The sequence below is a fragment of the Platichthys flesus genome, chromosome 14, assembly GCF_949316205.1.
Source record: "Platichthys flesus chromosome 14, fPlaFle2.1, whole genome shotgun sequence".
NCBI classification, from domain to species: domain Eukaryota; kingdom Metazoa; phylum Chordata; class Actinopteri; order Pleuronectiformes; family Pleuronectidae; genus Platichthys; species Platichthys flesus.
Genome location: NC_084958.1, coordinates 14,999,569 through 15,015,918, shown reverse-complemented (window position 1 = coordinate 15,015,918; position 16,350 = coordinate 14,999,569). Strand labels below are relative to the sequence as shown.

Below are 16,350 nucleotides of genomic sequence, written 5' to 3'. Positions count from 1 at the left end.
GAAATATTAACGGCGGTTTACTGCTAGAGAAGTGGAAAACAGCCTGTGTGGGGGTAAGACACACAGAGTATTTTCAAAAGGGGTCACAGCTTTAACCTGTATCTGCAGCCTTAAGAGGCTTGTTCTTGTCTGCAGGTTCACTTTTATGTTACAGTTTCACTCCAGAGCACAGCGAGCGCATCATCTCGCATGTTACATCTTCAAGTCAGAACATTCATTGGTTTCATTACACGTTTGTCACCTTTTATCTTCTGTGAGGATCAGCTCTCTTGTCAGGTTTGAAAACAAGAACTTGAGGTTGAAGACCATCCTTCCCCCCCCCCCCCCCCCCCCCCCCCCCCCCCCCCCCCCCCCACGTTGGATCCAAGGGTGAGTCTCTGCTAATGGAGCTCTGTAAACTTCAGGGGCACAGGTGAGCTCCCATGAACACTCTCACTCAGATGCAAAGAGAGGGGGGGGGGGGGGGGGGGGGGGGGGGGGGGGGGGCGAGTAGGAGCAGGATTTAAAAGGCAACAAATTATTATTCCTCATCTGTATTTTTGATGCTGCAAACTCCTCCTGGACCGATTTAAGCTGCCATGATCCCCGATACAACCTCAGCCGGTGGCCAATTGCCTCGGCACACCTGCCAAGACATTTCAATCTATCAAGAAAATCAACAGCAGTCGTCCTGATATAACTGCACAAGGTGCGAGCGCGCCTCACCGTGATAAGCTCTCGCTGTCGCATTTAGATGCATGGGGAGCAAACCCAGGGATTGCCATTCTGCTGATAAATGCAGTTCTGTCATCCCGAGGGAAATGTGCCTGCATCCCTCTGGTCACAAAGTGCCAGCTTCTGTCCCCCCACCATGCCAGGGGCGGAGGGAGAGCGGGGGGAGGGGGGGGGGGGTGCAGCATGGGGGGCCTGCTCCCTGCAGCTGTGCCCTCTATTCCCAGCACCTGACCAGGAGCCCAGATGTGCACGCAGGCAGCAGCAACAATTTGAGCAATGTAAGTCCCCTGTGGGACCCAGACACCTGCAAACCTAACCCCACTATCTACCATGATGGCATAATTACAGGTTTAATAAGTCTGCATCTGCTAAAAGCTCACTTAATCGATCACGTCACACCAACACCCCGGACCGGAGAACAATTACAAAACACAAAAATGGTATTGCACTCTCAGCATTTCATCTGCACATCAAGCTATAGCCTCTCTGCACTTGGCTTTGACCCAATTAGCCATCAAGTAGACAGCAACTCCACAGCTTAACGCCATTTATGTGCTACTGCAAATGTAGTAATGCAGCACAACAAATAAATTCATATAATACTTATTATTACCTCATATCAAACTAGGCTCAAAGAATACCAGTGAGTAAAGGGATGGGTTTATTTTGAAAATTAAACAATGATTTATGCATTTTTACAAAGTATTTATACAATAATGTTGCTGTAAAGCAAAAGAGACAACATTCATGCTATCACTCTAATATTTCATCCACACAAATAGTTACAGAAAATAGTATTACAAGGTTTAAAGAGTATACTAGAACGACCTGTTAATTCATAGGACATATTGAAATCAGTGTTTTTTTATTATATGTGTTACTTACAGTGAAATGATTCACTGTTAGAGGAGCAGCATCCATTTCCATAGACCTTTATTATAATGTCACATTGTTCTATTACAGTTTGGATAGGTCAACGTCTGGGTGCAGCAGCCATGCATGTTTTGAACTGACGAGTCAAACACAAACTGTAAAGTGAAAGAGTTCATGGAAACCGTGTTTCTAATTGACTGAGTTCACGCCATGATGAATCCTCAGTCACTGCAAACACAAGGAGCTGTGCAGGTTAACGGTGACATCTAGTGGCACAAGGAGACAGTACACACACCGCTCCTCCTTTTTCATATTGTAAAATAAGTTGCTTCTCTTTCTATTACATATTGATAGAATTGTCAGATTGACCTTATTGTTTGATAGAAAAATGTTAGATAAAAAAAGATATGGTGTTGATGGTATTGTTTCAATAACAATGTGAGTATAGTAACAATGATACAAATTGAAAAGAATATATGATTGTTTTGTTTGCACTGTTTTACTATAATATTGTAAATAGACATTTGTTTTTAAACATGGGTGTGAGGAAGGTTCATAAATGTAATTGTTTTCTGATGACAAAAACTACTTAGATGGTTAAATAGCCTATTGTTATGCTTTGGTAAAACATTTCAGTTCACGTACATGCAGACTTATAATGGCACTTGTATTTTTAACACTACATTTTAAACGCAGAAGGCTATGTCATTGGGAGGTCAACACTTTTTAAGAAACATAACTGATTAATGTCATGAGTGTAAACATTTGATATGATAGCAAAACAAATTGCTCATGAGCCTGAAACTGTTATCTTTCATGTTCTAGAGAATATCTGTGATCAATGTATGTGCTAAATAATGAAGTCAAGCAAAATGCATGTCTTGATTTCATTTCTATCGATATACACGGTACAGTACACACCACCTAGCTGACGGATTTCATTGTTAAATTGTCTGCATGATATTTATCAAAAGGCCTCGAACAATGTTTCTGAATATTTTGCTGTTTTTTCTTTGCTCCCATGAACCAGCACAGCATTGATCAAGTTCTTACAGTCAGTGAAAACGTATAATAATCAATATCAGTAAATATATATGATACCTTCGTTGGCATAATAATACTTTTAAGGCAGCATTTTTCACTCTACGATGAATGTTCGACACATTGAACATTGAACAGAGTGACTCAATAACATCATACTGTGCAGCACCAACATTATACATCCAAACACAATGGAGACCAATTCATTATGGTCTGTGTGACACACCGTGTTGCACAGTTCGACCTTGTTTCTAGCTTTGCCACATTGTTAGTTCATGCGCTCGTCACTGGCAGGCACGAGGGACCGAAGGTGACTGGGTAACGTGCCGCTTCGCACAGAGGATCTTACTGAAGGCCCTGCGGAAGCTGCTGTGGCAGAGCGGGTACAGGAAGGGGTTAATAGCCGAGTTGAGCCACAGGAGCCAGAAGGTGACCTCGTACCAGTGATGCTGGATGCATCGCCCTCTGCAGGCAGCGCGGATGATCATCAGCAGAGTGTACGGTGCCCAGCAGATGGCAAACACGCACACTATGATGGCAAGGGACTTAGCTATTTTCTTATCCCTGGACAGACGGCACGGCATGCCCCCCCTGCTGGTGGAGGGATCCAGTTTACCCAGACTGGGAGAGGAGGTCTGGGAGTTGAAGGAGCCTCTTACAGCCAGTTTCATCCCAAACCCCCAGTTGTGGGAAGGGGGGATCCCTTCCCCCTGGGCAGAGGCAGGTTCGCTCATTTGAAGGTGGAGCTGCATCTGCCTGCTCTGGAGCCTCCTCCTGCGTATGCTGAGGTAAATGCTGAGGTTGAAGAAAGCCACCGAGAGGAAGGGAGAGACAAACTCCAGCATCGAGGCGCTCAGCAGGAAATACCAAGAGTAATAGAACTCCGCAAAGCACTCGTCCTTTGGCACTCGGCTACTGCCCACCACCGGCTCCCAGAATATGATGGCTGGGCTGTACAGGACAAAGGCCAGCACCCAGACGGCAATCATCTTGATTATGGCTTGATGAGTCATGCTCTGTCTGGCACGATAACTTACCTGTAGAAAACATAAGTACAAATCATACAATGTATACTGAGTACCATCGCCAGTGTTTAGTCTCTCAATCTCTGAAATAAACGATTGCTTGATCAAGAATGAGGGCATTTAAAAATAAACACCAGGAAAGTAATAAGTATCATGCAGTACTTTTAATTTAAGGAGATCTAAAAATATAAATGGAGTGAAATGGACAGTGGAAACACAATATTTACAGTGTGAACATATGTACAGTGAAATAGATTCCACGTTGAATTTCACTGACAGAAATTAATATTCCACAGTTAAAAAGTGAAGCCAAAGGTTTTCATGAGCGCCCCCTGCAGTCCAAAAGACCTCAGTCTCCAGAGCAGATACAGTCGGCTCTGCCCCTTCTTATAAAGTGCAGTGGCATGATCGGTCCAGTCCTGTGTACTGCTCAGGTGAATACCCAGGTACTTATAAGAATTCATTAAATCGAACCTGTCCCTAGAAGGGTGTGCCAGCCACTTCCCTCTTCTTCTTTTTAGAGAGAGGAGGGAGGACGTAGGTAAAAAGTATTTGAATATAAAGGCCTCATTCTAGTGTAAAGAAAGCAACAATTCACAGGCCCAGGGGGGGCCCTGGCCCTAGCTGAAATCTGATTGGCCTCTGAAGTACCCCTGTCCTGTCAGTAATATTCCAACCCACTTATTAACAACACTAACAATTACTATGAAAAATTGTTGAGTTTTGAGAAGAACACAACGCGCTTGAACAAGAAACTATTTACAAAATGTATTCACTGATATAGAGTAAACAGGGACAATCACTTAAATATGCATCTTATTGAATCATGAATTGTACATGGATGTTGGACATATACTTGGTCTCTCTGTGTAAATGGTGGCACCTCTATGGACCCTGATATAGAAGAATCCTAAATCCACCTCTGATTGTGCTCCTTGGATGCACATATGTAAAAAGCATGACCAGAGGATTTTGTTCTTGGACTCGTTTCTTCAGGGATTACCTCCGAAGACATTCATGGTCTGGCCCTTCACATTAGATCAATCACAACGCAGACATAGATTCCACCGGTTACATCAGCGTCACATCCTGACCCCCCTCTTCAGCTGCTTTGAAGATATGACACTGTTCTGAATAAAGATGATGATGACTCTCAGGTTATGAAGTGACCGGCCCCTGCTTCCATAATAATGCATCACTGATTCCTCATTTCACGTTATCTTTCAATTCCTCCCGATGCCTTGCAGGATGAATCTTAGCTCATCATCATAATCAAACCGAATGACATGATGTGATATTTTCTCTCTGTTACTGTTTGGTCAGTGTTTTGCTAACATGCATTGATTTAATCTAACTGCTGTGTGTACGAATCTAATATGAATCCATCTCTTCTTTCAGAGGAAAAACTTTGTCCTGTGACTGTGGATGATATTCTTTGTCTCTTGATGTTCACAGAGAGAGATGCTCTCAGGAAAATGCTGCTTGCCGGCCGGTGGCCTGCTTCTGATGATTGATCTCTCCAGGTTGGAAGGACCGTGGCACGGAGGAGGATCTCTATGATCAAAGCTAGCTAATTAAAGATTATTTGTATTCAGTGCTCTGATGTTAAGTGTTTGCCTGTGAAAGGAAAGAGAACAATCTCTTTGTCTTCTAATGCCAAGCCTCATCCCACCTCCGAGTTAATACGCGTTGTATGGGCCACGGTCAGCTTGCTAATGCACACGCAAGCCTCAACAAAAGAGTCAAGGGGGCTGACAGGTAAAGAGGTTTGGAGACTCACACTAAATACAATCTATGTGTAAAGACGCACATTAAAAATGGAAAATCAACATCCCTCACTGTGTATTTCCAGAGAAATAAATCAGCTGCATGGATGAAGTTTGACTATTTAAACCTGCTGGATTGGAAATAAAAAAAATAATCAAGAATCGTTTAGTTTATTGACAGTTGTGTGTTTTTTTGAGGCCCAAAGTCAAAATGTGGCTCTTTTTCCCTCTTCATCGTGGGGGAGAACTATAATGAGGGGTGGCACTGCGCCTGAACGGGTCAGGAATGATTAACCTCTGCAGATGGGCACATTTTGCAGACTGAGGTGGCACTGCCCCTAGCAATGACCTGAGAGACTCACCAGTCAGAAAATGAAGCCACAGACCACAAGCGGTGAGCGTTTGATGGTTACACGGGGAAAAGAACATTTCAAATTTGACATTATGCTTCAAGTGCTTCGTTCGATTGTGAAAAAGGTTTTTTACCCTGAGTACTCGGGTTAACCTTAATTTGACAATCAAATTTTGTCAAGAGTGTGTGTGTGTGTCACAATCCCACATTCACATTGATGTCCCAGTGTATTATTTTGTGGGTGTGAGGCACAGGATGTTCCACTCACTGCTCTGGTGACTGAAAGGAAACGGTCGTAGCTGATGAGGACGATGCTGAAGGCGGAGGCAGAGCAGAGCAGGTAGTCCATGACCAGCCACAGTTTACACAGCCCTCGGCCCAGCGTCCACCGGCCGGTGAGGATGTACGGGATGTAGACTGGGATGCAGAATGCTCCTGGAGAAACAGGTATGCAGGAGAGGGACAAAACAATAATTATCATAATATAACAGCTCCAATATCCAAATATTGAATGTTCTACACCTATGTATCGCTATATTAACACATATACCTAAAAAAGAAGAGTTTAAAACCACAGCCTTGACCTACGTGCAAAAATCAGTGTATGAACTCAAAAGAAATAATAATTTCATATTTATTCCACTAATTATCAATATCAACTGCCGTGAAAATTGCCATCTCAATCTTATCCCATCTTTATCAGCCCATTTTCAGAAATGTGACACTTAATAAACACACACTCCATCATTGTGTGTTGTTAACTTTTTATTAAATGTTCATATAATGTTTGTAAACACTAAATTAGGCGGTTGAATGTAAAGTGAACTTTGAAGGAAGGAAGGTGAGTAAAAAAGAAGATCAAGGAAAGTTTACCTGCTGCAAAAGTTAAGCATTGACATTGCAAAGAAAGAAAGAAATGCTGCTTTATGTGGTACTGTTGAATTTACTGGTGCACATCTGGCACAGGCACAGCAGCACCAGATCTCTTTAGGATTTCAGCATCATACAGAAAACAGAGATGGCACATCCAGCATTTGAAATCCACACTTCTCTCTCTTATTCCAGCGTCTGTAAACAATACAACAAAAGACTTACCTACGAGGAAATCTGATATGGCCAGATTGAGGAAGTAGTAGTTGCACTGTCTTCTTAAACTCTTGTCCACTTTGAAGGCGAATATGACCAGCGCGTTGCCCAACACTATCACGAGCACCAGAGTCACCATCATCACCATCAGGACGACAAACGGGGCTCCTGAAAACACGGAGCTGCCCTGGAATCGAGCTGAGGCGCCGTCAAAGTGGTGCCAGCTGGAGTTGAGGTCTGTTTGCTCCTCCATGGTCCTGGTGGGGCTGCGAGGGGGGGCACGATGCGCTCCGCTCGACTTGCAGTGAGGATTAAAAAGCAAGCCACGACTTCTAGGAGCGTGGACGTTACATCCAACGAACACCAAGCTGAGCTCAGTGGCTGAGATCATCCACGAGAGAGCGCACGACGCCTTCCACAGAGCAGTGAGAGCTCTCCTCTCAGCGATGAACAATAGAGTTAAGCCCAACACCCTAAACCAAAATATAAATTGTAACATCTAGAAATTAGATGTGCATTTTTTATTTTGCGATTTACTAGCCTACAAAACTATATTAAATATATTTTTGCACATTAGTATCATCTGCACATTACCAGTGTATAGTATTGTTATGCATAATACCACTGATCAGTGTCTAACGTAGTGGAAATCCCCTGACTAGGTGTCTCATTGCCATGACCTTAATAAACAGGATGGAACCCTTATTTGGTGATGTTTGTCTTCCAACTGGTACCACTGACGGAAGGACACAGCTGATAAGACAGAGGATGATCTCATGTCTTCCATGTCTTCTTTTGTTCATATTATGTGTCTTTGTATAACTTCTGGCTTTTGTGAACTTGCGGCCAGTTGTTCAATTTTGAGCACCCGTGCATGTTGTGTAAACCCTGCAGAGCTTACTATTTTAAAGACTCATTGGCAACTCCAGGCGGAGAATTTCATTATTTCAAATCTCAAGATGAATTTCCATCACAGTATCATATCATATCATTATTCACCTTCAGCTAATGCACCAATACATTTTCACACTCTTGTGCGATCAAACCACTGCACTTCACTTTTCTGTAGTGAAGGTATATATAATGTACATATACTGTTTTGTTTTATTTATTTATTTTTGACTTCTTCAATATGTTTAGTTTATTGTCCACCTCATTCTGACTTGTCTGCTGCTTTAACGAGGGAATTTCCCTGGTCAATAAAGTTCTATCTTATCTTATCTTATTTATTTATTAATTCCACCCAACAGAGAAAAGAAACTGTGGAGAGAAAAGAAACCTCGAGCAGAAGCAGACCCGTGTTTCTTTTGACAGTTTTGACATTTAGCCTTTTCAACAAACAACATTTGTGTGTTACAGACCTCTTTTCCTAAAATAATCAGATTTCTTTAACCCTCTCCATTTTTACCTCCCATCCTTCCAACAATCCAGTGCCTTTAACTGGGACTGACACACATACTGGGGTTTTACTACCGAACAACACTGAACGGCTTTACCAGCAGTGATGAACTATTTGTTTGTATTCTCTTCTATGGCTCTTCAAAGTCTAGTATGAACTTGGAATTTGGATATTTCATGTTCCTTGTTTGTGAGCGAGTGTGTCTGTATAACCTCCTATAGCCACAGACGGTGGGGGAGGCTGCAGGCCTTATTTGCATTCTGATACTTTCCTGTCAGTCGCCCAGCTGTGGTCCGACAGAAATGAGAAAGGCTGCAGAACTGTAGAAGTGACTGAAGGAGCGCAGCTTGAATTACTGTTATTTTCTCACAAATGGGACTCACCACCATCTCTCACCAAAGATGCAGCACAATAATCCACTGCAGACAGCAGCACAAGACAAGCGTGGGAGCTTTAGTGCCGCTTCATTCAGACCCCTGAACCACATTGTTCACAATAAGCTCAATTAAAGTGAAACGTCTGTCCAAATCATTGTTTTTTAAGAAATTTGATCATGGCAGCTTCTGCAGCTTTGGTCCAATTCCTTTCTTCTTTAATTCATTTGAACCATCATACACTATGTCCCAGTTTCCACTCCCTGTGTGTCAGTTTTGACAAAAGAAGAAGAATTGAGCACTTAACCATGTGAGGAAAGCAATTTGTGCTTGTGTTTTTCACATCAGGGTGACAGCTCGGAAAACAAACCCTTTTAGATCAACTATAAAACAACAAATACAAAAGGTGCACACGGTAGGAATTCCATGAGGAATTTGAATCATATACTTCTTATGAACATAATGTATTTATGTGATTAATCTATCCTCCTTTTGCTATATAGGATGACCGAAAATATAACAAATGACAAATTTCAAAAGGTCTCAAATCCTGTAAAATTGCAAGACCTCATATACATTAAATTATCCTTGAGGGCCAAACCGTAAATTCAACCTTCAGGTAGTTTCTGGCTGCCTGTAAACAAGGCTAATGCTGAAGCACCCATTAGTTGCAAATATCAGTTATTCAGAATGCAACAAAAGCGGAGTGACTTCATGGAGACTGGCATCGTGCCGTCATGGAAACTAATGCACATGGGATGACACAGCCGCTGCGCTGTGACACTTTCCACAAACAAACTTTCCCGCAAGGAGCAAATCACAAATTGTGACTGAGAAGCTCTTCACAACGGATAAAAGGCTGGCATCAGTTTTGCTCTCCTTTAGATTTAATTTCAACTGGAGAGGACAAATTTTATTCCTGAAAAATTAAACAAGTTGAATCAACACTGCATTAATATTAGATCATCAAAGGTCTGTTGTTTCTGGTAATAAGAGGACAAATCAAATATTTGGTTAAATCATCTCCAAAGCCTGAGGTGTATTTTGAAATGTAATATAATTTTTTTCTCAAAAATAAAATATGTAAAAAGAAAACTAGTACAAATTAAACCAAATGCAAGGTGAGTGTGTCAGGGAAGCAATCAGTTCAGCAGGTGCACTATGGCTGGATTTGGAAATTCAAGTGCAGCGACTCATCTGAATATGGAGGGCACTCAGAAACAAAGCAGTGTCACAGAGGGTACACACAGGCTCCAGTGTTGCCGATTATACTGGGCCCTGCTGTGGCTCTCCATTACTCCAGCACTCAAGTGTTTGTGTTTGGATGCTGGGCTGGAGTACTGATGCTGCCATACTGTAACAGTGCCCCGGTCTAAAGTAATCACGGCTAAAATTGAACAAGAACGTGAACATCAGTGTTGTGCAAGTTCACATCTCTCATGATTAGTTCAAAGTTCAGTTCATACAAGTAAACATGAATAGTTCACCATTTAAATTCTGAACTAGTTCATAGTTCAGTTCATTTCATGGTTTTAAGGTGGAAACTGAGAATGAAAGACTTAACTTGTTAAAGAAAACCTTATCCATCACTACCCCTTGCCTTTACTGTCAGAATGTTTATCAGACAGTGTGTAAAAATCCCTCAGATAATAATAAGGTGCATCGGATCTCGGATGTAGTTGCTGAGTTTGCGTCTCTGCTTTCTCTTACCATCTGTATATGAGAACGAGAACTGTTGTGTTGCAGGTATGGCATGCCCCTTTAAGGAACGTTGTAGTGTGTGACGTAGTGCACCTGGGCATTGTGGGAAAATACGCTAAAAGTGTGCTTATAAGGAGAAGTGACGGACCACCTTGAGGGGTTGCGAGTGTTGCTCCTGCTGTATATCCGAGAAATGAAGTGGCTGCATTCCAAGTAAAGAAACATCTCCTCCTCCTTATTCACGGAGCGGTCCGGACGGCTGGTTACCTGCCAGACAGCGAGCCAAGATAACCAGTGACTGGTGACCGGCACCTGGTACAGGCGACATAGAGACTGATTTATCATGACGTGACACATGCCATGTAAAACAATACATTACCGTCACACCATCATCCTCTAACCCCGGGGACGCACCGGAGGTAGAAGCGCTGCGAAAAGCGGTCCGCCTCCTTTCCTCGCCCATGTTAAATACTTGGGCTGTTCGCACCAGCAGCGTAGTGCAGGAAGAACCAGGAAGCGCCTCGACCTCACACACAGGCACATTATCTCCTCTGGGGGGGTGGCGTCTACAGGCTTGCGTAGGTCAGTCACCTGTGAAGACGGCGCGGAGAAATAATGATGAAATGTAATGTAAAAGATTTAAATTAAATATAAAAAAAAATTATTGGATGAAATATATATGTTTTTTTAATTAAATGAAATGGGGAAAAAAAAACAAAACTGTGCGCGCACACCCTGCGCAGAAGCCCATTGCGCACATTCTGCGAAGATGTCCATTGCGCAGGTATTGCGTGCAGTTTTTGAGAGAAGATTCCAGATTCGTTCACTATACGGCTCAACATATCTCTGATCCATGAAGCTTCCTTCTACCAAGTTGTGTGGTTCGGAGCCGAGACACTGGCCAGAGAAGAAAACACTTGGAATACGTTGCTTGTTTGGTCTGCATATGTGTGCCATGAGTGATGGGTAACGTAGTGCGAAGTCTAGTTAGTCGGTTTCGGTTAGGCAAAATCGCGGACATTTTACGGGCACTGAGCAACGACATGGTGAAGGTATTCGATTAAGACATTGTCTCTCCTGAGGAGAAAGTATTGAAATGTCCCGAGGGTCAGTGAACAGGTAAGGGTGGGGCACGTGACAGTTCTAGGCCAATGGCTGCACCGGATAAGAATGTCATTTTCCATTTTCACTTTTTCAAAACAACAGTATTTTTCTGGATTACTTTAGTGAGGATTTGCTGCTTAGCGACACCTGAGCTGTGTTAAGTAAAATCTTTTGAAGGACACTCAAACAAAAAGCCATCTATAATTAACCTATTCGGTAACAACATCTTTAAGTGACATGAATGGCATTTTGAATTTTTCAATTTCAGCACAACCCCTACCAACAGTGACTCATAGCATCGCACCTATGCTGTCAGGAGAACAGGATCACGCCCTCTCTGCAAGCGCTGCATTAATGTGTTGGTGAAGGATACAATACTGATGAAACGTAACGGAAACATCCCCTCGGTCTGCACACCACATATGAGCTGCCACAGTTTACAGAGCAAATGCTAATCATTAATGAGAGAGCTGAACTCGTGGCTGGATGGCTTCACAGTCTCACAGCCTGTTTGGCAGAGCCGCCCGTGAGATGAAGGGTGCTGGCATTTACAGCCTCGCTTCCAGATCCACGGAGGCTCATTGAAATGCTGAGGGTGTGCCTCATCACGACAGTGCTTTTGACTCGTTAAATTTTTCATCTCATTTCAAAAGTTCCAAGCTGCTTAATCCACGTCTAGCTGTGCCACGCCCTCATAGCAACATTTGTTGAGTGAGTCGTCATGGTAAACATCACTGTGCGGTAATTATCACTGGAGAAATTATGCGAGTGTTAAAAAGGAATCTTGTGTTGTGATGTTAGATTACCAGAGGGCATGTTGGGGATGAGGGAAGGAGGACGAAGGGATGGAGGGTAGGAATGAGGGAAGGAGGGATGAGAGGAAGAAGGATGATGGGAGAAGGGAAGAAAGGTTAACAGGATGTAGGTAGGGAGGAAGGAAAGTGGGAAGAGAGGATGAAAGGATGAGGGTACGGATAAGAGAAGGAAAGAAGAGAGGTTGAGGGGATGGGCGTAGGGATGAGGGAGGAAGTATGTGTAGGAAAGGAGGATGGAGGGATGAGGGAGGGAGGATGATGGGATGTGGGTTGGGATGAGTGAAGGAGGATGAATGGATAAAGGGAAGGGAAAGGGTGGGTAGAGAAATCTGGAACAAACAGCACGATGGGTTGAGCGGGTTTATGAAGACTTAACAGGTGATGTGTGGCCCTGTTATCTAGTTAGTTAACTAGTTAGTTAACTAGTTAACTTACTTGACTGTTGTATTTCCTGCCTTCTCTTTTGCACTGTTGGATTATTTCCAATTGAGATCTGGCAAGAATCGTTTGCTTTTGAGTAGCTTCTCTGATTTGGATGTAAATGTACATTCAAATTTGACAAATTAGATTCTCCTACTAAAGGTGAAAGACAAATCTGTCCTCTAACAATGTGGCATCTATCTGCAGCATTAGAGCAATTGCATCTGAATTGTAATCCTGAAATGAAAATGAATGCCTCACTGTCTCAACACCTTCAGATTATAATAATGAGCCAAACCTGAAGATCCACTAGGTTTGATGTTCAAGAGACAATGCTGATGAGGCCATGTTACAATGAATGTGTGTGGTTCACATCTCAAGTAAGACGGACATCATTAAGCGTTGAACACTCATGGCACCTGGGATAATTTCCATATAAAAAGCAATAACACAGAGAAGAGAAGTCCACACACACTGTATTCACTTATGTTGCCAGACCTCATAAGGAAAGTGAGCACGTTCACAGCGTGCTTGATTGACAGCTGTTTGACCCTCTTAAACTGAAGTCAGAGCAAGATCTGCCAGGAGGAATTTACTTGCGTGATGTTGCCAAAAGCGAAAGGGGGGCAGGAAATAGCACTGGAGGGTTTTGGGGTTGTAAATATAAACTGAAGGAGCCAGTATCGCTGGTAACGAAAGCACTCCGCAAATATTGTAGTTTTACACTTTATATCTTTAGCACTTTAAACACACTGTCTTTAAAGCTGCACGCTATCCTCTGTCACCTGAGTGGTCTGAGTAAAACGTGTGGTGGAAAAATAAAACGTTGTTATAGTTGAAAAGTAAGTTTTATGATCTGTATACATATGTTACCTGTCTAAATACTTAATGAACTTTCTACATACATATACAAACTGTCCAAATACTTTAAGACCTGGACTGTTTTAATGGTCGGAACTATGTCTGACCTGAAAACTGTCAGACATATGTAAATCAGTTGTGTGTGTTTAGATTCCTGTCTCTTCTTGCGCCTACAGAACCAGTCTGAACTGGTTCTGAAAGATAGCCTTGGTCCTCCTATATACAATCCTTGCATTTGACTGTTCTCCTTCTTCACTCGAGATCCTTGTGACTCTGTGTTGATCCTTTCTGCACAAAGTCCCTTATTAAATACACAAAGACAAATATGGAGTTCCAGACTCTTGTAGTCTTAGTCAGATTTCCATCACAAACGGCATCACTCCATCTCTACTGCTAGTTTCATTTCACTGTGCAATGGTCCAGTTATAGAATAATAATATAAACCGTATTTCCTGATTAAGAGAGGCCACATTTCTCTCAGACTAGAGCCTGAGAGGATTTCCAGGATTTGTAATTCAGATGTGTCTTTCCAGGTTGAAATGAATCAGGTGCAAACTTTGGTCTGTGTATACACACTGTGTTTAAAGATGGACAACCTGACAGTTCCCCAGAAGTGAAGCCAAAGTGAATTAATCGCCACCTGGTGGCTGGCTGCAGTACAGGTCCGAAATCCCATCTGCTCCACATTAATGGGTGGGATATGGATCAAACTAAAAAGTGAATGTAGATGTCAAATATACTTCATCGCAAAGCTATTTCTGTAATTGTAGGTAGTTCTTATTACGCTGATGTTTGTGGAAATGCTAACTTTTCTGATAAGATTGTTTTAGTCAGTTAAGTAATGGTGATGGTGATGATTGGTCAAGCATTTGGATCGATGGGACCATGACCCGGCTTCATTCTCTGATCGCTATGGCACAGACTTTGGCTAGGTGTTGGTGTTTCAGATCTGTGATATTTTAGCTTAATTTATTTTTTACATTATTTGACCTTGTGTGTCTGTTGTTGCATTACTTCCTGCCTCTGTCGTTCTCCACACTTAAATGATTATCATCCCTGGGTCCAGTTGTCCCTGCCTCCCTTAGTCCGCTTTGTCCGTCCTCTCTGATTCAGCTTCCTGTCAGTACCTGCTTCTGCTATTAAGTTTCCATTGAATTTGGATGTCAACTTTCCTTTTCCATCTGACTGCCCGTCCTTAAACTGGATCCACTGTAAGCCTGATAATTGCACATGAAATCGTCTTCACTGCACTGTCCTGCATCCATCATGTGTTTGCATTTGGAGCCAGTTGAGTTGCATCTTTATTTTTTCTTTATCCTTGTAAAATAATGAATCTTCCAAGATTTCTAAGATGCTGAATTATAATTGTTGAATCCTGGATAATATAAGCTCATTATATTGTACGTTTCACCACAGTTAAGCATGCATGATGCCACATGTGCTCCAGAGAAAGGACTATTGATCTGTAACTATAGCTTAAGCATCCGCATGAGCTCAAGCTTCACATCATGAAACACACATAAGGGTTTTATTAGTGAATATGACCTTGTGAGAGTTTTTAAAATGACATTAAAAATGTGTTATTCGATGAACCCCTCCTCAGACCTGTGTTCCTTGCAGCCGATCACTCCACTAAGCATTCAAATTCAGTCCGCTCTATGTGCAGGGAATACATGCTGTACTTCTCTCTCCCACCTTTCACTGGCTCTCTCTCTCTCTCTCTCTTGCTGCCTGTCCCTAAAATGTCCCTGCTGGGGATTCTATCTCTGGGTTCCCTTTTGAAGCAGTGGCCTCTTTTTGCTTCCATTATCTTGTAATTTGTGAGGGATTACGCACTGGAGCACACACAGTCCACCCCATTGCTTAAGAACTGTGACAGCTTACAATAATTGCCATGCTAATTAGCAGGAACTAGCCCAGTGTGCTTCTTTCCCTCTCCAGACCTGATTTGATGAATATGCTTTGATTAACGTCTGCAGCCATGTCTCCATAACTTGAGATGCATTGTACTTAACACTGTCAGGAATAATGACCGACTGATATGTGTTAACAAATCAAATGTACTGGGTGATGCTTTTTGAAGGACAAACCGAGTGTCTGCAATTATATAGGGACTGTAATTATTAAGGAGATCAATATAAACTCTGCTGGACTGTGAAGCAAATTCTGAACAGCGTGAGTGAAGGAAGCTGTCATACCTTTCTATCAACGATATAAGAGCTGGATGGGGAGAAATAATTACAGTCAACAAGAAGAAACCATACACAGGCCTTAAGCATATGTCCTTTTTACTCAACAGCCGTGATCTTACAGAACTAGAATGGAACACACTCAGAAATGTCCCCTATAATTCCTGATTTATCATTAAGATCCATTAATTATTCTCAGCGACTCTATCTCACTCTTTCTCTCTTATATAAAACGAAAAATGGGGGTCACGACCCACTCCTCCACAAAATTTCATGGAAAATGTCATCCTGCTTACAAACAAACAAACTAGAAGGGGCCATCCTTTTATCTAGACTGTGGTGACCTGCCATGTTCTACTTTGTCCCATCACAGTTTCATTAGTTTACTGGTTAATGCTGCTGCTGTTATTAAAACCCAAACGACACACCTCTGTGGTATTGCTTCTCCATGTGATTTGGTCATTTCAGCATTCAAGTCTCTTCCATTGGGTATTCATCTGATTTCGTCTGTAGCACCTGCAGCTCTGTGGGTTAGCCTTCCTGAGATCAAGATTCCTGAGCAACACACCCTCTGAAAAATACATATATCCTCCAACAAGTCATTACAGAATCACCTCCCCTCCATGTCAG

At 42.4% G+C, this 16,350-nt stretch overlaps 1 protein-coding gene across 1 annotated transcript; it reads right to left on the bottom strand.

The window, feature by feature from the left end:
- Positions 1-2,912: 2,912 nt before the first annotated feature.
- On the bottom strand, positions 2,913-7,110 carry LOC133968371 (histamine H3 receptor-like). Its single transcript, XM_062404365.1, has 3 exons — positions 6,867-7,110; positions 6,040-6,206; positions 2,913-3,665 (listed from the first exon to the last, which is right to left on the bottom strand). Exons 1-3 carry the CDS (start codon positions 7,108-7,110, stop codon positions 2,913-2,915), a joined length of 1,164 nt encoding a protein of 387 aa, XP_062260349.1.
- Between the last annotated feature and the right edge of the window lie 9,240 nt (positions 7,111-16,350).